The sequence below is a fragment of the Apostichopus japonicus genome, chromosome 1 (assembly GCF_037975245.1).
Source record: "Apostichopus japonicus isolate 1M-3 chromosome 1, ASM3797524v1, whole genome shotgun sequence".
Lineage (NCBI taxonomy): Eukaryota > Metazoa > Echinodermata > Holothuroidea > Aspidochirotida > Stichopodidae > Apostichopus > Apostichopus japonicus.
Genome location: NC_092561.1, coordinates 13477692 through 13501602, shown reverse-complemented (window position 1 = coordinate 13501602; position 23911 = coordinate 13477692). Strand labels below are relative to the sequence as shown.

At 38.1% G+C, this 23911-nt stretch overlaps 2 protein-coding genes and 1 long non-coding RNA gene across 4 annotated transcripts; all 3 read left to right on the top strand.

The window, feature by feature from the left end:
• Window positions 1–1642: 1642 nt before the first annotated feature.
• On the top strand, window positions 1643–4196 carry LOC139963122 (uncharacterized). Its single transcript, XR_011791572.1, has 3 exons — window positions 1643–1715; window positions 2632–2718; window positions 4109–4196. It is a non-coding gene; the product is annotated as an uncharacterized lncRNA (long non-coding RNA).
• Window positions 4197–8306: 4110 nt separating this feature from the next.
• Window positions 8307–13309, top strand: LOC139962490 (echinoidin-like). The gene is made up of 3 exons (XM_071962906.1): window positions 8307–8489; window positions 11392–11593; window positions 12948–13309. The coding sequence occupies exons 1-3, from the start codon at window positions 8383–8385 to the stop codon at window positions 13161–13163; spliced, it is 525 nt and encodes a 174-aa protein (XP_071819007.1). The 5' UTR covers window positions 8307–8382; the 3' UTR covers window positions 13164–13309.
• Window positions 13310–17405: 4096 nt separating this feature from the next.
• On the top strand, window positions 17406–23655 carry LOC139967983 (uncharacterized). Of its 2 annotated transcripts, none has more exons than XR_011793203.1 (3): window positions 17406–17822; window positions 19432–19703; window positions 22388–23654. XR_011793203.1 is itself a non-coding variant. In XM_071972245.1 (3 exons), the coding sequence occupies exons 1-3, from the start codon at window positions 18120–18122 to the stop codon at window positions 22489–22491; spliced, it is 390 nt and encodes a 129-aa protein (XP_071828346.1). In that variant the 5' UTR covers window positions 17835–18119; the 3' UTR covers window positions 22492–23655. The 2 variants fall into 2 exon arrangements, 1 of the variants encoding a protein (XP_071828346.1); XM_071972245.1 differs by lacking the exon at window positions 17406–17822 and adding an exon at window positions 17835–18133 and having other exon boundaries at window positions 22388–23655.
• The last annotated feature ends 256 nt before the right edge of the window (window positions 23656–23911 follow it).

Sequence of the window (23911 nt, the reverse complement as noted above, 5' to 3'; positions counted from 1 at the left end):
CAAACATGATGCTAACCAACTCGAAATCATTTGTGATTCCTAAAGCCGGACCTCGAAAGAGATACCAGGAAGACACACACACACATACGCACACACACACATATATATATATATATATATATATATATATATATATATATATATATATATATATATATATATATATATATATATATATATATATATATATATATATATATATGTATATTTACTTGAAAACGTAATGAGTTGGAAAATCCAGGACCGTGAAAAAGCGTCCAGCCTCCACCGGCCTTTTATTCCACTTCACTGTAGAGCTGCGGGATCGATTGATTTTAAGGAACAAGGTATAGGGGAGGTTACGCGTTCACAAGATCAATAATAAAAGTCAATTTTTATTGTCTGACTCCATGATATCCACTTTTCTAACAATAACCGGTTTGATTGAAAGAATGTCAGCATAATAATTGTACACATAAAGTAGTCAGCCAAAACTAGGACAAACAAGACTATGTGGTATCAAACTAAAAGTATGGGCAAATGGCTTTATATCGATAGTCCCTCCTGCCGTGGGCAGTACTTTGCCGTATACATGACGTAGTTGTTAACCTCCTCTTGCATGGTTGGCCGTGGTGGACAAAATTCACTCGAGTTCATGATAGCCTATATTTTACTTTAACAATGTGCACACAAAATAAATGTACCAAAAAAATGTAAATAAAGAGGTGAAATTTTGACGTATTATTACTGTGGCACGTCGCTTGCACAATTTCTCAGTGTTTTATGGCAACAATAACAGGAAAGCGTTATATAGCTTTTGAATTCACCCTAAATTTACGTTCACTGCTCGTTCTGTAAAATAACAGAACGTCAGGACGTAAAAATACTATGATACCGTAAATTAGCATACACCATTTGTCGCAGAATAACAGAGAGAATACAATTTTAATTGCAAACAGTGTATTAAGAATAAAAGGCCTTAAGGGTATAATGACTTGATACCCATTATGTAACCTTGGTGTGAATTTACAATTACATTTTATAACAGTTTTGTATCAATTATATACATTGAGACATTATTCAATTTGCATATTCATAGTGCATGTGTTACCCAATTATTTGGGTTACTCTCTTGCTATGTGATTTCGATGCTTAAAAGTATTTTATATTTATTAATATTTATTTTTAATATTTATTAACAGTTTTCATGGCTTGCCAAAGTCCATAGTCCAAGCCAACCTTCATGTTTCTTGAGCATTGCTTCTGAGCATTGATTCTGAGGGACTGGTATCTTCTGGGTCATGGCTCAGTTCTAGCAGTACTAGAGTAACACTGTGGAAACACACACTGGGCTAAACATTTGTCCTTAAATTGTTTATCCTTTGATTAGTAGATATTGCATCCTTTAAAATGTGATAAATATATGATTCTGTTTGAAAAACGATATGATAATGAAAGCATCATTTCTTTTTCCTTTGTAGAGAGCCAAGCTGTAATGAAGAAATCCAAATCTAAATACAACAACTTACCAGATTATCACAATGGTTTACAGAGGTCAAAGGTCACCAAAGTAAAATCCGAGCCCCAAGTCCTTAGAGATTCACTGGGTACTCAAGGTGCAAAACCTGATAGAGTTGAGAGAAAAGAAAAGTTTTAAGACAGCGCTTGAATTGAGAACTAGTATGGTCAACCGGGAGGGAGTTCCATAAACGTGGTGCAGCATTCAGAAAATTAAGGTTGGTTTAAGTACCAGTTTTAATGGTATGAAAAGCTAGAATGAAGATTTTGTAGTCAATACTGAGTCTTATTAGTAACCTGATCTTTAGCATATTAACCTGTGAAATTGTGAAACAATAGCCAATCCATAAATTAAGGTCTGTGTCTGAGAGTACTGGTGCTGAAAACCGTTTGCTTAATAGGCATTGATAGACAAAGTTGATCTTTGCACTAGATCACTTGAAGCTACTATTCATGTGCTCACTTATTAACACTATGATAAAGTAGTCATCAATAAGCTTATTGAGGAGGGAGGCTTTTGGAGAGCAATTAACAGGGATTTCAGATCTGTAGCTATTTGAAGATCTCTTCCCTATAGAATAATGGAACTGTTGATTAGAGGTTTCTTCAACAAAGTTGTTAAATATTGTTTGCCTGGTCTGTAAAACTAGTGACACAAACTTCAACAGAAAAAACCCCCATAAAACCCAGCAAATTGCCTAATTGCCTCTCTTGCAGCTTTTACTACACCAAAATGAATTATAGAATTTGATATAGGAAATATAGTCAGTGTACCAGAATGCTTTTATAAACGTCTATGGACATATCACTCTTAATGTGTATTGTTGATCCTTTTAGGTTGTGATGCATTGGGATGAGTTGAAGAGTATCCTCAGGGATTTAGATCCGGATGGCTATGGATATATCACTCCTAATGTGTGTTGTTGATCCCTTTAGGTTGTGAAGCATTGGGATGAGTTGAAGAGTATCCTCAGGGATTTAGATCCGGATGGCTATGGATATATCACTCTTAATGTGTGTTGTTGATCCTTTTAGGTTGTGAAGCATTGGGATGAGTTGAAGAGTATCCTCAGGGATTTGGATCCGGATGGCTATGGATATATCACTCTTAATGTGTGTTGTTGATCCTCTTAGGTTGTGAAGCATTGGGATGAGTTGAAGAGTATCCTCAGGGATTTAGATCCGGACGGCTATGGATATATCACAGTTCCAGAATTCAAGGTGAGTTCTGATCTTATATCCTACCTGTATTCAAAAGGATGCCTACGTGCCCATTGTTTACTACAAAGTGTCAGATTATATATTTGTATATATATATATATATATATATATATATATATATATATATATATATATTTGAGGATATTATTTTTCTGTCCTTTCAACTTAAATGAAACACAATTGCCTCAAAGGTAGTCCTTAGGTATTATACGTAAATTGCACATCACAGCTTGAAAGAAAATCGTGAAACAGTATCCAAATTAGCATAGATTTTTCCTAGTCAAATTGTCTTGGACATCCAAGAGTGAAGTATACAGTAATGAATATTCATGATGTCTGGTTGGAGGGAAGAAGAAGAAGATTCCAGAGAGCCATAGCTTTCATTGAAGTAATTATTCAGGGATGTTGCCCACGCTGGGCGGCCCCGCCCAGCACTAAAAATTACCACCCAGCACTATTTTCTATCTAAAATCCCAACATTCCTAACAATATATTCAACATAAATTTGGCCTAGCCTATGCCAAAATCATACATACTAATAATGCATCAGTTACGCATGCGAGAAACATTACTTACGGCTCTCAATCGGTCCCTTGTTAAATCTCTTTGAAACAAACTAATAACATTTACCAGGTACGTAATATATTTCACTAAAAAAAAATAAAAAATGTAAATTGTTAGCAAAACTAGCACTTGTGTATGTGCTTAAAAAGCTACACAAGTGCCAGCATTTGGCATCTGAGCACCTTCAAAAATCGAGGACACCCCCTCCCCCTTAGACCCCTCACCCAGGACGGCGATCAGTATACCCGGCACTCAGGAAATCCTGAGCACATCCCTGATTATTGTTGTGTACAAAGCAGAATGTTGATTATGGTTTAATCTTCCTCTGTGGTACCACTTGCTTAAGAATACTTCAAAACAATTCATTTGCTTTCCAACATTTTAGGTTTTTTCTTTGGTCTTCTTTCTTACATGTAAAATAATAGTTGTTAGGTTTTAACATTTGTAACTATTTCTCAGGCCTAAACATGGGGTCAGCAGTTGATATAACCCATAGCAACAACACCCATGGGTACTAGATTACCAAAGTAATAAACTGTCCATACCTACTGTGTTACTTTAAAGTTTAAGATTCAATGTTGCAAGATATCTTCGACACTGTTAAGATACAAGACTGTACTATTATATAACAATAACGTTTAACTTGTTGAGTCGCAAGTGCCATTCTGTGAAGATGGTTTGTGCTTGTAAACAATGATGTTAAGATGTGGAAATACCACCTGGGTTGAAGATTTAATGTAAAGTCAGTCTTGAACCACATGTGTGTCTTCTCGATCGATGTTGACATCCTTTATATGACTATTTCTGATTTTCTTTTAATTTATAGAATATTAGTCATTTCATGAAGTTCACTTTAACAGAGGACCAACTGCTCAAATTAGCCCTCCAGTTTGACTTTGACCAGAACAGACAGTAAGTTATCTGCAGACAATATGCTTCATACCATCGGACTAATTAGAAAATGGGAGAATTATTTGATTTATAAAGCTCGAATTGCCGGTGAGCTGATGAAATGTTTGCATCATGTGGTCATCCAAAGGTCACAATTAGTCATGCCTGAGGACAATTCACTGAAAACGATATACCTGATTACACATTGTTTTCAAAACTGCTTAATGTCCCACTGGGTGCTTGATCGTACGTAGGAAGTGAATATTCACACCTACGGTCAGTGGTCTTGTCTCCTAATTACACACATCTTTGCTAGGAAATACATATGAAAAATTCTTGTTTGCCAAGGATATATTTGAAGAAATAGCTTTCTTCTGTTCATGGAAATGTATTTTACTTTCAGACATCCTTATGTTTAAGCCTATGCCTGTGATAGAAAGCTGGATTTGTACACCGGCAGTCTGGATCAATATGACATTTGAAATTTATACATTACAATCTGAGCATGCGCTTAGCCTTGAAGATAAGCAAATTGTTAAGTGTCTCGAATAATGCAAGTTGGCTCCATTTCAGCGATGTCTCCTGAATGTAACCGCATGACCTTTTACTTTTAAGAAACTGTTACGGGTGGGTGGTAACAGGGAGTGACTGTTACGAACGGCTTGATTCCCGAAAATTGATACGTTATTTAATGAGGTCAAACATAAAAAATCCTAAAAACAAAAAAACAAAAGGAGGAACAAAGATTACAAATGAATATGCTGGTAGTATTCATGTTATAAAATTACCTTCTTCAAGTTGATTGCATTAAAAGTTTGATATGACGTCAAATACATGACGCACGAGCCGACCTTTCCATGGTTCTTACTTCCTCCTTAATGTGAACGAATGGTCATAGAGTGACAAAGAACACCGTCATTAGCAGGGGAAGTGGGCGGGGGGGGGGGGTGGATGGGCAAGTACCTTACGATCCCACGTAGACAGATGGACAAGAAATCGGGGGGGTGGGGGTGGGTGGCGGAGCAGGCACCTTACGAAGACATGGACGAGAAATCGAGATTGATGAAACAATAAAAATGGAAACAACATTCACTTCGGTTAGTGCGAGGAGCAAAAAATATGACAACACCGAATCCCTATTTGTGTGCAGCTATTACTACCTACAATTCTAGATATTAGTGCATGACAACCAGGCAGTGATTGAAGTTATGGACCCGCCCCCTCCCGTCTAGTCTACGAATGGAGAGCATGGAACTGTTTGTGTAAAAGATCGTTCTTCAAACCTACATCAGAGGTATGTGCAAGGGGGGGGGGGGACTGGGAGGCAGGCCATGGCCGCATGTTTCATGGCAATAGTCCAGTCGGGGGATTTTTTGTTAACATTCAGTTGGGTAAAATATTAGATCTCTGTTACGGGTGCTATCCATACACCCCACCCTACCCCCCCCTCCCTTGCAACATCACACAGACATATCAAACGTATATAGCAGCACAACTTTACATGTATAGCTTCTCATCTAGCCTTGTTTGTGTGCAGCTATTACTACCCACAATTCTAGATCTCAGTGCATGAAAACCTAGCAATGATTGAGGTTATTCCCCTCCCCCACCCCTACCCCAACCCCGGCTAGTCTACGAATGGAGAGCATGGTACTGTTTGTGTAAACGATTATTAGGTCAACATATCGTTTGGTAACTCTTCCCGTTCTTCAAAAAATTACATCTCTGTTACGGATGTTATCCGTACCCCCTCCCCTCCCTCAACATCACAGAATATCAAAAGTATCTAGAAGCACAGCCTTACATATATAGTTTCTCATCTATAGGCCTTTGATGTGAGGTAGGTTATACTTTTTCCTACATCGCAACACAGTCATAACATTTGTTAATCCTCAGAGTAAGTAGCTCCATAAAAAAAAAAAAATTAAAAAAAAAAAAATGTTAGCCTGAAACCTCATTTGCCTGACTATATTGTCAAGATCTATACCTAGGCTTACATGGAATTAAAAAAAATACAATTTATGTTATGATTAAGACAGCAGTTTGCAATGAAATAAAACAGTTAACAAGAACAGTATAGTACTTTGTTTCTCTCTCCCCGCTCACCCCCCCCCCCCGTCCCTGGTGAGACTGGATAAAATAAAACAGCCCTATCCGCCAATCACTTCAATAGAGTATGTTATGAATGCAAATTACAAATCATCTACTTTATAATAATGTCGAAATGTAGCAATTTAAGTTAATTGCGGATAATATTGTTTCATATTAGTAATGACCTCTTAGGGCAGTTCCTCAAATATTACAGAAAGCACAACAGGAAAATATCAAACTTTTACTATGGCCTCAGGTAACATGTTAAAATTGTTGTTTTTACAAACGTGCCAAGGAAAAATGGTTTTGGATGTTCTACAAAGTTTACTCTGTTATTTTATATCAAGTGGAAAAGAATATGTTTTGGTTGAGCTATAAGGAATTTCTACAAAAAAAAAACAGAAAAAGGAATAACTAATATTTATATACCTGCACTGTAACTAACGTCATCAATTTAGCCATAAAGAACATTCCAGAGGTTTAGCATATTTTTAAAGGTAACTGTCTTGGAAACTGGAATTTCTTTAAATCTCATAGTCAGTCGTATGGCATTCTGAACTTGCTACAAAACCCCTAAATAGAACACTGGAAAACAATACAAAGCAAAAATGAATTAATTCAGTGAAATGGGGAGGAAATTCCACATGTGGTTTGACTCGTTTGAGTGCATAAGTTTCGAATTGTACAGAGAACAATTAAAATGATACAAACAAATTAATAAAAGATTACAAAATTGGGCCAACCTTCGACCTTTTCCAAAAGGATTTATCAATTAAAACCGCTAACAACTTTCACCCTTCCGTATCACAACATTGACATTGCTGAATCAATACTAGCTAGGTGTTAACTTCATTTTTACCCCAAGGATGCCTGCAAATATACAATTTAACAAATTCCCATAACAGTCTGTACATCGTTACCAAATTTTGAGGTTTGTCGTGAATACTTTATTTTTTAAGGGCGCAGGTGCCTCCCCCCCCTCCCGTCCCCTTCAAAGAAATTATTGGCTAGGACAGGATTCGAACCAGTGTCATCCAGCAGGTCACTGGTTCGAGTCCCGTCCTAGACATTAATTTCTATGCACTTTTCCAATTGTATTAGTTTAGCTGGAATAGACGATCGGTTCCCTCAAATATAAGACTACTAGTATATATATGTAAAGTAACCCAGAATTCAACTAGCATGATGTTATAACTGATTAGTATGCACTATAAATGTATTCATGACGCAATTGATTACAACAATCGGTCATTGTTAACAAGAGATAATTGTTTTTAATTTATCAATACGTGTGTGTGTTTTTGTTCTTAACTTCAAATTATTCAAATCTTTCAATAATCTTTGGAAACAGTAAGTTGGACAGTAATTCTAAAGTTTTACTTCGTGCTGCTGTATTAAACAATGTATGGATTGTTGCTGGGAAATACCAGGTTAAGTTCTTAGTCGGCAGTGTACATAGCCAATGTCTTCTTGTCGCCGTTATAATAATATTAATGGAGGGAGGGGTGAGGCGCAAAGGGGGAACGGGTCCTTTTTTTCTAATCTAAATTATGCGGAAGTCTAAAAAATGCGGGCACATTTATATTAAATACGAAGTGCCACTTTTGTTAGTAGGAAAGTATATCCAAAGTATATATCCCTTTGTCGAAAAATTAATTAAAATGCGATTAATAGTAAGACCTTTCAAGTACTGGAATTTGGGGAACGGAATGGAAAGAGGGTTCGTTTTCTTGCCCCCCCCTCCCCCTCCTCCACCAATTTTTGTCAAAGGCACATAAGTCCTATTTGCACTACCCGTCGAATTTTGTGGCAATCAGCGTCGCCCCTGCTCATTTAAAGGTTGTATTATTTAACGTCTCTTAACTCGTCTCAGACGATGGCGCAAAGAACACGCGGTTGTGATTCGTCGGAAATTTACCACAAGAGTGCCATTTGGCGTGGCGTCTGACTTCGAGATAATATTAACTGGAACTGAGCCAACTTAAAAATGCGGGTTGACTTTTTAATGAATATTACCCTTTATAAAAGTGGGCATTTACCAGCTATTTCAATCATTTTGCAACATTCTACCGTTCCTTTCAACGTTCGCTTTCGAAAAGATCTGTAACTAGTCTGAAGATGAAGGTCGTCCTCGCCATTGTGCTGTTGTTCTCGGTGCTCGCTCAGAGCTACTCCTGCCGAGTGTGCCCGGTGTTTTGGACGCAATTTCAGGGTCACTGTTACAGGTAAGTCTAACTTAAAACTCATTCACTGTAGTGAAAGTGCTACACGCAAGGGGGGGGGGCAGTGGCGGAACGTCCATACAGTCAGGGGGGCGAATGCCCCCCTGACGGACTCAAATGGACTGCTGGCGCCCTTTTCAGCTTTTTACCACTTTTTACTTATTCGCGATTATTCACTTTTTTATTGTGCTCTCATCTACCCATTGACATTTGTCACATTATCTACAAATTAGAAAGGCTCGGAAAGGGTCATTTCCATCGATCTGGCGAGTATCTTTACTCAAAAAATGTCTGTACGCTTCGCGCCAACATGTGGTGGCTCTCCGCTTAGATAGTGTCGAAAGCGCCCCTACAGACCATTCTCGCACCCCTGACCAATACCCTTAGCTCCGCCAATGGGGGGGGGCCAGGGGTGGGGGAGTGATTGGAGGGCTTAGGATACCAAGGACTTTGACAGGTGAACATAATATATATATATAGGCGAAAATGCTGGTTCAGAACTTGTGGTATCGGCTCTGGAAATTTTACGTATCATTTTCAAGGGTTACACTTTCAAATAACTCTTCAATGCAATAACACATCATTTGTTTGCAGTATTCATTGTACAGTAATTTTGTAGTAACTTCTTCACATTGTATATTGAAATAAAGTTTGAGATATTCAAAGAACGACTTGAAGATTATACCCGACAGCATTCAACTCCTCTTTAATTTAATTGAATTTATAATCTTCGTCGAGGATCTCAGCTTCTAAACACAGACGTGGAAAAAAAAAATATTTCTAGAAATAGAGAGCTTATTCAAAAGTACATTTACATCGCGCAGAGAAAGTTGCCTAAAATATATTGATCTTAAACATTCAGGATGATTTAAAGTAAACGGCGTATTAACATTATCACTGCCATGTGTGTGCTTGTATGATGGCGATTTCCTATTTCGATGGTGTTCAATGTTTGTTGTTTCAAGCAAAAACAAAAAATAAGCAGCTGTTCCAGGGTAGTGCTTGATCATTCAGCTGGTATAGTTGTATTAGTAAAAATATTTATCCTACTTATATACTTTCAACTTGTTTTACACAAATTGAAATTTTCGAAAAACTTAATAAATGTAACTTGTCAGGAAATGGCAAACTTGGAGATAAAGGAAAGGATGGTCCGTAAAAGTCAAAACTTCGACACTATAGCCGAGCCGAAATTTATTTTGATATGGCATGGTCGAAATTTGAAACAAAAGTCGAACTTTGAATAAAGAAATTCTGTATTATATAATTTAAAAAAAAAACAAGTAGATATTTTGAGCCTGGGAATATAGAAATTTTGAGGAAAAATATAAATATTTAGATTGGAAATGCTGAAATAACACTACGAATTTCTAAATTAAACAATCCACATTTAAGAAAATTTCTATGATTTAGGATATCAAAATACAGGCAAACTGCATACTGATCCTCATTCTACGGAAGACTTATAGGGCCGCGCCAGAATGCTTTTCTTTTCTGCAACTATTTTTTCAGGTGTGTACATTTGTTATGGTGTCTGCAACGTTGTTTCTCTCGTTTCTGTAACTAATTTCTTCATGGTCATATTAGTCTGAGTATCATAAAACCAATAAATTTAAACCATTTGATTGGTCAAATCCCATTCACAAGTATATAACTTATGAAGAAGCGTATGCGAGCAACAACATACGTCGGAAGTTGATTAATTGTACTTAAATTACATCTAAAAGAAGTTTTCTCCCATGCATGGTATTCCATGGTATATGATTTGAGAAAAAATTTAGTCACCCAAGAAGAAAGACTACAAAAACTAGGGTATCCACTGGAGTTCATTAACGTTGGGTTTTACGGGGAAAACCCCCTTTTCAATGTTATCACGTTTATTGTTACAGAATAAAGAAAAAGAAAATTGTTGCCAATTCCCACCCAAAAAATAATAACAAAAAGTTTCAATAGGATTAGGGAGTAAAAAATGTCTCTTAAAAGATATTATCCACAATTTTCTCTACACATTTGTTATCCTCAACTCTAACTATTTCATAGATGAACTACGAGTCTAAATACTGCACGTGTTACACTATTCATATCAATTCTGAAATCAACTTAATATGATATGGTTTGCTTCAGTCCCTACTAATATTTATGGTCTGGCATGATCGATATTTTTAACGGACTGAAATTTTCCTGTGTTTTCTTTGTTTGTTTGAAATACATAATTAAATTAGTCAATTACAAGGTGCACGAAACTCCGTCAATTTAATATATACTTCGAAGTAATAGTCATAACGTTCGCGTTATTGTTAATACATGTTATATAGGCCTATTATATCTGACGTGTTTTGTATATGCCCCAGTGCTAGTTGAAATCTTTTTTTAACATTTCTTAGGTTGTAAACCACTGTTAGTAGTCCGGGTTGCATACTTCTATACCTTTATTTATATATATTTTTTTTTAAATGACGCTTTAAACATCTGAGGCTCATCAGTTAAAGTGACTGGTCTACTTAGTCTACAACACATACCATTCGTTCAGTTACTGATGCAACACACACAAAAATGGAAAACATGCGCCATTTACGTCTTCATGTAACATGTTTACAGTGCATTACGAGTTGGCTAGAAACAAAACCTGTTAAATGTCATATAATGGATGGATTTAAAAGAACAGGTATTGGTTTATTTTTGGAATGTAAAGAACAGTGGATTACAGTTACAAACTTAAGGCATTCAGGCACCGAGGCGACGACGGCCCCTACGTCATCATCAATTTAGCAATTAAAGGAGCAATCATATTTTTAAAGTGAAAATTGTTTAGCATAGCCTATCAGAACCAAAGTTCGGTCTAAACTCATTATTTCACACAATTTATACGTTTCTTAAATATATGTATCCATATTTCGTTTGGCAGGTACTTTGGCAATCCTCGCCTCGACTTCGACAAAGCCCAGGACTATTGTCAAAATTACGCGATCCCTACCGGCGCGGATGACTGCTTCAGTGAGTGTAGTTGGTCTAAGGTTGCTAACCTGGTTACCATTGAATCCCAAGCAGAAAACAACTTCACACGCGACATGTTTATTTCACTCCGGCACCCCGGGAAGGAAGGGCAGGTATGTTTATGTAGGCTGCTTAGAACTGGTTAAATTATTAATCAAAAAGTACTTATCTATAGATTGCGACCCTTGAAACTATTTCCAAGCGTCAGGACTGTTAAATTATACAGATACGCATCTCAACATGGCTTCCTTTGAGGACGGTAGTAAGATATGTTTTAGTATTTGACCACGTTTGCCGTTTGATTTGCCTTTGCAGCATATTTGATAATATTCATAACCTTTGTACGGTTAGCCCACACCAATGCGCTCGTGTGAAGAATATAAACCTATGGATGAGAAAACAATCGTAAATCCTTTAATTAGTGAGACTGTATCGTCAGCAAAAAGAAGCATTGGAGACTGCCTTGGTCAGTTTACGTCTCCATGTAAACATGAGAACAAAATATGGTCACAAAATGACGTCTTTTTTTTAGAAATGGTATCGAAAAGCCAATAAATAACCGGAAAGTCAACAGGCTTATTGATCCTTGAGACGTTTTAATCTAAACATTGGCTGCAGGATTTTCCAGGTTACGACCTCCACATATAACAATAGCGTATTGATTCTCATTATGTGAATCAATGCACTAAAGCATAAAGTTAATCTCAGTTTTATTTTTCGAATAAGTTGCCCTTATGACGTTTTCAGCATTTGACCAGCTCTGGCGAGCGCAAATGAACCTTGCTCCCCCCCCCCCCCCTCCACACACTCCTCCTCTAGCAAACATACTATACGCCCAGGGTGCTCACTAAGGTAGATCTACGCTTTCTTTTTGTAGTTCATTTTACAATTACCGTTCAAACCTTGATCTTCGTTCGTGGCCTCAAAGAGCCTTGACCACCACACAATTCTATAGCTTTCTCGTGCTAATACTTTCGAGGATTGACATATACATATAGAATTCATACGAGTTTACTTTTGGAGATTTCCAGGGATTTCAAGCATTACCTCTGTAACCTTGTATGACCTTTGACCTCTATCTAAATCAGCCCAGTTCCTATACTCACTATACGGTGGACCCACTTTTCAAGTATAACATTTATCCAAGCTTTCCAATTGGAGATACCAAAGGTTGGTCTACAAAGTTTTCAGAACTTGACATATGTTGACCTCAAACGCCCTTTAACCCCATATGTAGCAATAGGGATCATTTAGAGTTCCTATAAAGTGTTAAACAGCGGTATCGTATTTTGTCTTCGACAATGATTATAAGAAATGCTTGAAAGTTTATTTCAGTCTTTGGTATTTATCGTATTTATTAGGTCTATGTAGATTAAACTGTGTTTCACTTTATGAAGTAATTCCGCAAGACAAAACGCGACATTTACAACACTAGCTATTCTCATCTTATTCTCATTTAAACGTCAGCAAGTTCGAATCGGATTAACTGACAAAGCTGAAGAGGGGAAATGGGTTTGGGCGAGTGGAAGTGTTCTCGTCGAAGAAAGATACAAATACTGGAGCGATAGACAACCTGACAACAAAGAAGGCAACCAGGATTGTGCGGTTATCTGGCAAGAACACGAGGGTGAATGGGACGACCAGGATTGTGCCAGCACGAGACCGTTTATCTGTGAATTCTGAGAAAAAAAAATGACGAACTGACTCCAGTACGGCGGGACTCAGTATAGACGATTAACTAAAATTAGATTAATTCAAGAGGTGATGGGAATTGACTGTATACGTCTTTGGTCAAATAAAAGATGGGCCACATCGGCCAATAACTGCAACTTTTCTTTTTCCTGCTATTCAGTTCTCATATGAGTGAATACTTGCGCGGGAGTGCGTGAGGGCTCGCGCGTGTTTGGGGTGGGGGGGGGGGTGAGGGTGTGTGTGTCACGTGCACGTTACTTTTGTTATATTTTGCTGACATATTATCAATCTTGAAAACTGATAACGTTCACAGCTCTGTCTTGTACCTGTAACAGTCTCATCATCGTCGTTAATCATCATCATCATCATCATCATCATCATCATCATCATCATCATCATCATCATCATCATCATCATCATCATCATCATCATCATCATCATCATCATCATCATCATCATCATCATCATCATCATCATCATCATCATCATCAACATCATCATCATCACCATCACCATCACCATCACCATCACCATCACCATCACCATCACCATCACCATCACCATCACCATCACCATCACCATCACCATCACCATCACCATCACCATCACCATCACCATCACCATCACCATCACCATCACCATCACCATCACCATCACCATCACCATCACCATCACCATCACCAACACCATCACCATCACCATCACCATCACCATCACCATCATCATCACCATCACCATCACCATCACCATCACCATCACCACCACCACCACCACCATCATCATCATCATCATCACCATCATCATCATCATCATCATCACCATCACCATCACCACCACCACCACCACCACCATCACCACCACCATCATCATCATCATCATCATCATCATCATCATCATCATCATCATCATCACTACCACCATCATCCAGGGCGGTTTCTAAGGAGTCTGTGCGCTCCAGACGCTGCTCTTGTCATGGGGAAGGGGAGATGCCACTATCGAAGCCTAGGATGACTCATAAAGCGCCATCTCAACCTTCCTGGGGCAGTACAATTGAAGTCGGTCTTTGGTGGTACCCTTTCAAACTCATGCACGCTAGCCCTGGCACATAAACCTGATATTACTCATATGACACTCGTTTATGATTTAGCATATGCCTTGACAGGCCAGAAAGCTTATTGGCTTAATCATTTCAGTCTCGACGGTCTAAACAATCTTCTTTTGATACTATTGTTTAGTATATAATCACCCAACATCATGACCTAAGCACTAACTGTAGGCCCACCCCAAACGTTAATCGGACGCTTGCGGAGCAGGTAGGCGTATTGGCTTTTATGTTGACAATTGTACATTAGGTTGTAGGTATGGAAGCGTAGAAGGAACATCACATACGACTAACACACATTGCAAAGCGTAAACCAGAAAACCAGTTGGCTTTGTGATTCCTTGCCATACAATTTCAAATAACTCTCTGACCAATGTAGACAAAGTGAGTTAAATTTATCCAAGAATTAAGTGACGACCAGAAAAGATTTTCAAATCTTATTTGTAGCACTCCCTTGTTGACATCAATATAATATCCAGAAAGACCAGGCTTCCTATGTGAAATATAGACACATAGATGTAGTAATAAAATCAGCTCTGCCACCTTTAATAATTGTGATGAATGAACGAGAGCTCCACGTGACAGTGTTAATACACTTGAACTTAGCCAATGCAATAGTCATCTAGTATAAATCGTAGAGAAAATAGCCAAGTTTGCGTCTATTTGAGATAACATGTTGGCCCCTTAAGCCAATTTGTTGACCCATTGAAGCTCAGTGGGTGAAAACATTTAAGGGCATACTGCGTGGGTTAAAGTGAGTGTGTTAAATATTATCAACAGATTGAAGCAGATTTCATTTCCTGGATGACTGTATGTTTTACTGAGACTATAGGGTCCCTTCATAAATCTGAACTGAATTTGACCAAACTATGTTCACCAAAAGAAAATCATAGCAATGGAGTATTCACAGGTTAATTGTAGCTTTAAGTTTGGGGTTATCATGTTTCAAAAGGTTTTCAGACTCTGACACCTGTTGACCTCATTTGACCTATACCAAGATCAATAGGGTTCTAGCACTCGCCAAGCTGCATCTACATACTATGTTTAAAAGTTCAAGATGTAAGTCTTGAATTATCGTGTTTGACTAAAATATTGACCGCGAATGACCTTTGACCACCAATTTCAATAGGTTATTTTACTCAATATGGGACAGTTTGCTTTTGCCGCCCTCTGATAAGGTCGCTTGTTTTTCATTAGGAACTTAAAGTATTAGAAACGAGCATTATATATCAACAGCTGCCCTGGTACAGCGGTTGTGCTCTCTGCCTGAAGAGCGAGACATATTTTGGCTCCTGGGTTTGATCCCTGGTGACGGCAGTTTGCTTTTGCCGCTCTCTAAAACCGTCTCTTGCTTTCAATAGGAACTTTTAATATTAGAAATGAGCATTATATTTATATATCAACAGTTGCCGTGGCGCAGTGGTTAGTGCTCTCTACCCAAGGGCGGCGGAACCGGGGGGGGGCACAGGTGGAACGTGCCCCCCACTTTTCCTCAGGTTAAAAAATGTGCCCTTTATCTACATAAAAATTGTACTCTTGATCACCTTATTATGTCAGCGATATTTCAGTAAGAGATCTAATCCTAATTTAGAACTATTAATGAATTTCTGTGGGTCAAACTCAAAGCTATTTCCAATGGAAAAAAATTGTTATTATCTCTTTTGTCTGACCACAATGACATTCTCCTGGCATTTCCGAATGTTCTCTGCCTAATACACATATACCTACTGGCACCAATGAGCGCAGCCTCCGGAGAGAGATCCTTCTCCGTACAACGCCGGACAAAGACAAACTTGCTGAGCACAATTGGTGAAAAACGGTATAATAATATGCTAATGCTTGATGTCCATAAGGAAGAACGGACGGATTAGTTATACGGGACATCGCTAAAGAGTACAAAGCGAAACCCACGTCGAATGAAATAATTCGGGAAGTTTTAAATGTTTACTACCACAAGGCTTGTAACCAGTGGCGGAGCGTCCATATATCAGGGGTGCGGATGCCCCACCCTGACGGACTCAAATGGACTGCCTGTGCTCTTTTCAGCTTTTTACCACTTTTACTTATTCGCTATGATTGACTTTTTTATTGCGCTCGCATCTACCTATTGACATTGTCACGTTTTGTGGTGTAATTTTCTGACAAAATGGCGATGACACCTATTTATTCTTCGTTTATCTGCAAATTAGCAAGGCCCGGAAAGGGTCATTTCCGGCGATCTAGGGAGTATCTTTACTCAAAAAATGTCTGCACGCTCCGCGCCAACATGTGGTGGCGCTCCGCTTAGATAGTGTCGAAAGCGCCCCTGCAGACCATTCTCGACCCCCTGATCAATACCCATATAGCTTCGCAACTGCTTCTAACACTCTGGTGAGTGACATTATGCATATTCAATTTAAAAAAAAATTATATTGCATTTCCGAAAATGCATTGCTATATTACATTGTGACTTTTTAATAAGCAGAAGCTATTTATAGCCTATACTATGAATAATTAGTATAGTTTTAATATCCCATAACCTACCCCATCCTTTCGTATTTGACATATTTCATTAGCATTCATGCATGTATCGATCTCGTGTGCATGGACTTTATAATGATTTCACCTCATTTTGTCTCGAAAGAAAACTTGTTCCTTGTTTCCCAATTTGCACATTGGATATTGCAGTGCTAGTATTCATTTTTTCCTAGAGGGTAGGGGGGGGGGGGGCGTTGATGGAGTGATGTGTATACGCAAATAAGATAATACAATATAAAGGGTACTAAATATCAGGCTGCATCAGTCCAATCAAATTTCTGCAAAGTGCCCTTCGACGTCGGTGCCCCCCCCCCCCCCCAGATTAAAAGTGCTTCCGCCGCCCTTGTCTCCATCTGAAGAGTGAGACGTATTTTGGCTCCTGGGTTCGATCCCCGATGACGGCAGTTTGCTTTTGCCGCCCTCTCATATGGTCTCTTGCTTTCATTAGAAACTTTTAAGTATTAGAAACGACATGTGAGAATCCGCCCTTTAGTAGCACGGACGTTCACTTTTGGACACTGGCAGTTTCTGTACCATTCAAGGTTATTAGTTTGGAATATAAGCTTGTATATTACGTAACTATTTTCCTTTCAAGTAGCCTGGTTTCCCTTAGCCATGCAGCCAAATAAGATGTAATTTTTACGTTTGATGATTGTTTTACTGTAATAAAAGTCTTAGCTGGATTATTTATACCCAATTTAGTGGTTGAATTTTCCAATTTGTTGCAATATTCATCGAAATAGACAAGTTTGAGAAGTTTAATTCCGATCTGAACTTTCAAATCGTGCCGATCCCTGAGCGTACATCCTCCCCAGGAGAAAAGCCCGCGCATTTCAGTTCAGGCGCTACTTGCGAAAACCCGGTGAAAGTGATCGTGAATCTACACACTACAGCGCTGTAAAAAAAATGTACAGGTCTGAAGACTTCGTTCTGTAGCGAGTTCAAATTGTATATAAATTCCCTTATTTTTTTGTCTCGGCTTATTGTTCAAGTAGAATTAGGCTACAGAAGAGACTGATTTGGTTGAAGAGGTGAGTACTAGGCTATGAAACATAGGCCTGTTTCACATCCCTCCAATGTTTGTTTCGTTTCAGGTTTGCCGAACTTAGGCTAAGCATAGCCGTAATATAACTAGTGTTAGGCCTAAGCTAGTACAATGCTAGGTAATCTTAGCCTCACGCTAGACTAGTTTGAGAGTTTCTATAGTATAAAGGTGGGCCTATTACATGTACGTTGTCGGTTATGTAAGGGTTTTGACAATACGTACGAGTCTAAGATGATAACCTACACATCTAAGTTATCTTCTGGAAGCCTTTGATGTACTTTCGATGAACCTTTTGAAGTAAGTACTAAAGTATATGCTTAACTTGTTCTTTAATTTAAATGTATAGTTGGCTTAGAAATAGTAGTACTAGGCTACTTACTAATACTACTACTAGTACTAGCCTAGTGTACTTAAGTCTAACTAGTATTAGGCCTAGTAATAGTAGTAGTACTAGTACTACTTACTAATTACTGCTATACTACTAGTACCAGGCCTAGCCTAGTGTACTTAAGTCTAACTAGTAATAGTAGTACTAGGCTAGAACAAGACCTAGTCTACCTAGGCTATAAACAAGACAGAGCCTAAGCAAAGCCGCTATTCGCTTGAAATTGGGTGCCTTTGCAGTGGTGTCTGAAACAAGAAATCAAAACACCATCCTTGTACCAAATTGTGGCATGTAATCAGCCAAGGCTAGGCATAGGAGATAAATTGACTTCGTTCACAAGAATATAGAAATTGTCCACCTGCAACAAAGACAATGTATCATGATTCTTAAGTAAATTACACAGGGCAGTTACAAATAAGTAGGCCTACACAAACAACAAAAAATTAGTAGAATTTTTCAAACACTACTTTAAAAAGAACTTGATAAAACATAACATGGAAGAAAACACAACACCACAATTGCAGCAGGCTGTACAGAAAAAGCAATTTAATATTATGAGTTTTAATAGCCAGAGAATGAAAGATAAAATGATAGCAGGTTTAGGTCATAGAAGGCTGACTGGGCCTACTACTGCATTGAATTACTTGCCACATAATCTGGACATGGATGGGGACTACTGTCAGTCCAAAGGTACACACAGTCCCTCCTGTACCTCACTAATCACTCGCCCTGCACATCTTATACATTTATAAATACACTTATTTCCATTAATTGTAGCATTGTCTCCCAAGCACATTGGGTAGTAATAACCCCACAAAAAAGGAATAACAAATAAATTACAGTGGTTTTTTTCTATAACTCAATAAATTGCTGTATCAGTCACTTAAACTTATCTCGAGGTCTTTACAATACTTAACAAATTCTTCTCAGACATTCTCAATGAACACTCATGGTGACTAAATGCCTCAGTGAGGTAAATTGGCCAAAGTTGACCATATTTGAATATGTGGCATGTTTGGGGCCAATACAGTTTTGATGCATGCACATGGCCCAGGTGACCACAATAGGAAAATCATTTACCCCCCCCCCCCCCACCTCTACCAACCAAAATGAATTGGCTCATATAATAACAGACAACTTTGAATGCAAATGTTAAGTCACAAACTATTATCTAAGCCCTCAGTTCATTTATTGCTTGTTTTTCTTGTAGAACTGCAATGGCCCGAAAAAGAGGGAAGGAGAAAGTGAAAAGAAGGAGCAAAACAAGGCGATTGAAGAAAATTAAAAGTAGACCCTTTGCTTCTGAAGAAGTAGGCTGCGACAGAAAGGTTCTGTCATGGATGGCAAAGACCAACTTGGATGATCAATGTCCTTCTTCTCCATTTCCTTCATTTCCCAGTAGTAGCCAGTGCTCGGAAAGCCAACAAAGTGATGGGCAGGATACAACTGCCAGCACAGAAACAGTGCCTAGTGAAAGTACAGGTGATGACACATCTTCCAACACAAAGTGTATTTGTAATATTAAAAAACAAAATATTAAGGAGGATAAACTTATGGATGGGTTTATGAAGTGGAGGAAAGCTCACCAATTGGTGGCATTTTATGAAAACCACTAATTTTAAATTCTTGATTCCTTATGATTATGTTCATTTGCATATGACCCATTTTATTAAGACAGCACATACCATCTTGTGTGGTGTCAGGATAATTGGCTTTCATTTCATTTGGTCACATATATGTCAGCAGTCCACCACCAAAATCCCCCTTCCCTCTTAAGTTATAACCCTAAGAATAGGTTAATGTAGGGTCATTGGATAATGCAAGTGTCAGCAGGCCTATCCCAAAAAAGTATCTTTTAAAAACCTAACATGGTTTGCCTAAGGTGACTGGAATAAGTGAAGGTTTGAAGACAGCACACACCATATTGTGTGGTGTGAAGCTTTGCCACATTCTGTTTAATATTGCTGTTAGTGGCTGAATCTTATTTTATAATATATATAAATGTACTTTATAGGTTTCACTTAGTAGTAAGAGTGTTACAATATTTCCAGAAATATCCCTAATATGTACAGTTAAGCAATCAACCACCCATCACAACCTCCCACCCCCCCCCCACCCTTAACCTAGTTCAGTTATAGGACATTGTTCAGTATGTTCATTGAATGGTACAAATATCAGTAGGTTTATCCAAAGAAAGGCCTATGTACAGTAGTTCATATAGTGTAGTTGGCCTAAGGAAATGTCATTTAACTGGTAATAGTGAGGGTGTGAAGGCAGCACACACCATATTGTGTGGTGTGAAGCTTTGCCACATACTCTTTACTAATGCTGTTAGTGGCTGAATCTAATTTTATAATACTTACTTAAGACTTCACTAGTGGCCTATAGCCAATTGATCAGTAGACTATATGAGGAACACATTCATTACTCAATATTGATATATAAATGTACTTTATAGGTTTCACTTAGTAGTAAGAGTGTTACAATATTTCCAGAAATAACTAATATGTACAGTTAAGTAATCAACCACCCATCACTACCTCCCATCCCCCTCCCCCCCCCCCGCCCTTAACCTAGTTCAGTTATAGGACATTGTTCAGTATGTTCATTGAATGGTACAAATATCAGTAGGTTTATCCAAAGAAAGGCCTATGTACAGTAGTTCATAAAATGTAGTTGGCCTAAGGAAATGTCATTTAACTGGTAATAGTGAGGGTGTGAAGGCAGCACACACCATATTGTGTGGTGTGAAGCTTTGCCACATACTCTTTACTAATGCTGTTAGTGGCTGAATCTTATTTTATAAAATACTTACTTAAGACTTCACTAGTGGCCTATAGCCAATTGATCAGTAGACTATATGAGGAACACATTCATTACTCAATGTTGATATATAAATGTACTTTATAGGTTTCACTTAGTAGTGAGAATGTTACTACAGGTATATTTGACAAAATCACTATCATGTACAGTGAAGTAATTACCCCTCAACCCATTACAGTTGTATGCTGTAATACAGTAGGTTCATTGAAATGTACAATATCAACAGGCCTAATTAAAGTGTAGTCTAGGACATTTAAATGTAATTTGCAATATTAAGTGACTGTTATTTGTGAGAGTGTCATATAATTTGGTGTGAAGCTTTGCCACATGATTTCTTGCAGTCAATGGTTGAAAATTATAATTGTGGTTAGTGTAAAGTAAGCCTTTTTCACATTGAAGGTATGTCATTATGCCAATTCCCATTTCCAGCAACAATATTGTACAGGTAGCCATGTACTGTTGATTTCAGAGTTCAAGGTTTTCATGTAAGAAATTGAAGTCTTTCATTGAATTATGAGGTAATATTTTGTGAAAGCACCATGTTCCTAGTATAGACACTTCCCCCACCCCCTCCCTCTACGTTTTACTCCTTTCCCTCATGTTTCAGTTACATTTGAATATACAAGTACATCATCTAGACTAAGATTACCATTAATTATGTATTTCAGCAGGCCTAACCCAGGGAGCATTATCCATTTAATGTTTAGGCTTATTAGGAGATTACGGTACAGTACGTCGTTGTGTAAGTGAGAGTGCTAAGACAGCATGTACCACCTTATGTAGTGTAAAGAAAGTTTTACCACACACTTTTTACTATCATATTCAGTGGCTAATTATAGGCTTATTGTGCTTTGCACATTGAAGAAATTATGATATTGTTGCCAGACCTCTATGATTTGCTAAATGAAAGCAATCAGTATTCACTTGCACTCAGCATGACTGGCCTTTCACACCCCTTCTACTGACACACATTCCCACCCTGTCCACACCATTGTGTAATGTGGTTTACTGCACTAAGTAAGCAACCACAAAGTTTGTGCTTGACAGCACATTGGTGATTTGTCAAAATAACAGACCTTTTCCAAAGCTCCTCAAATGCTAGTATCCCAGTGGTCATGTTTCAAGTTCACACCATATTGACTTTTACTTTTCACATGGCACAGTTGAGAACTACACAGTTGGCACAGTTGAGTACCACAAAAATCTTCAGGCAAATCATTACAACCCCACCCCTACCAACCTAATTGAATTGGGCCCATACAAAAGAAAACTTTGAAACTAAAAGCCAAGTCACAGATTATGATCTTTACACACTGTTCATTTATTGCTTGTTTTTCTTGTAGAACTAACTGTTGGCCTTGAGAAGAATAGAGAAGGAGAAAGTAAAAAAGGAGCAAAGCTAAGCAAATCAAGAAACAAAGTAGACGCTCCGCTTCTGAAGAAGTGAGTTGTGACAGAAAAGTTCTGTCATGGATGGCAGAAAACTATGTGGAAGAATGTCCTGTCGTTCTCCATTTCCCGGTAGTAGCCAGAGCTTGAAAGGCTAACAAAGTGGTTGGAAGGCTTCAACTACCAGCGCATAAACTGCCTGACAAAAGTACAGGTGATGGCACTCCTTCAAATACAAGGTGCAGATGTAATATAAAAACAAAACAACATTGAGGATAAACTTTTGGATGGGTTTATGGAGTCGAGGAAACTAATATTTTCATTTTTATGTGACCCATTTTATTGAGACAATGAAGATAGTACCTACCATCTCGTGCAGTGTGAGGATCATGGCTTTCATTTTATTTGCCAGCAGTCAACCACCAACACCTTCCTTTCCTCTTAAGTTTAAATACCCTAAGAACAGGCTGCTTTAGTGTTATTGGATTATACAACTATTGGCAGGACTATCCAACAAATAGTCTAATATAAAATTCAAATGTCGTTTGCATAAGGAGACTGTTATGTGTGAGAGCTTTGAGGCAGCACAAACCACATGGTCACATGCTTTTCGTTTTTGCAGTCAATCGCTGAGTACTGTATCATTGTGAAGTAGGTGTGGTTGCCCTTTTTCACACTGAAGGTATGGCAATTCTCCAAGTCAAGTCAATTTGCCCCAACCCTCCCCAAACCCACAAACCCATAGCTACAGTACAAGTATGTTATCAATACTAGTCTACAGTGAATCTCATTGAATGATACTAATGTCTGTAGGTTTATCCCAAGATAGGTCTATGTATGTATAGTAGTTAAGTTAATATGGTTTGCCTAAGGTATTGTCAGGCAACTGGAATAAGTGAGAGTGTGAAGGTACATGTAGCACACACCATATTGCTTGGTGTGAAGCTTTGCCACATACTCTTTACTGTTTCTGTTAGTGGCTTAATAATACTTTGTAATACCTAAGGTCTACACTGGGGGCATATATCTAATAGATCAGTAGACTATACTGTATATGATAGGCAATTGGCCTAAGGTATTGTCATGCAACTGGAATAAGTGAGAGTGTGAAGGCAGCACACACCATATTGCTTGGTGTGAAGCTTTGCCACATACTCTTTACTGTTTCTGTTAGTGGCTTAATAATACTTCATAATACCTAAGGTCTACACTGGGGGCATATATATAATAGATCAGTAGACTATACTGTATATGATAGGCAATTGGCTTAAGGTATTGTCATGCAACTGGAATAAGTGAGAGTGTGAAGGCAGCACACACCATATTGCGTGGTGTGAAGCTTTGCCACATACTCTTTACTGTTTCTGTTAGTGGCTTAATAATACTTTGTAATACCTAAGGTCTACACTGGGGGCATATATCTAATAGATCAGTAGACTATACTGTATATGATAGGCAATTGGCCTAAGGTATTGTCA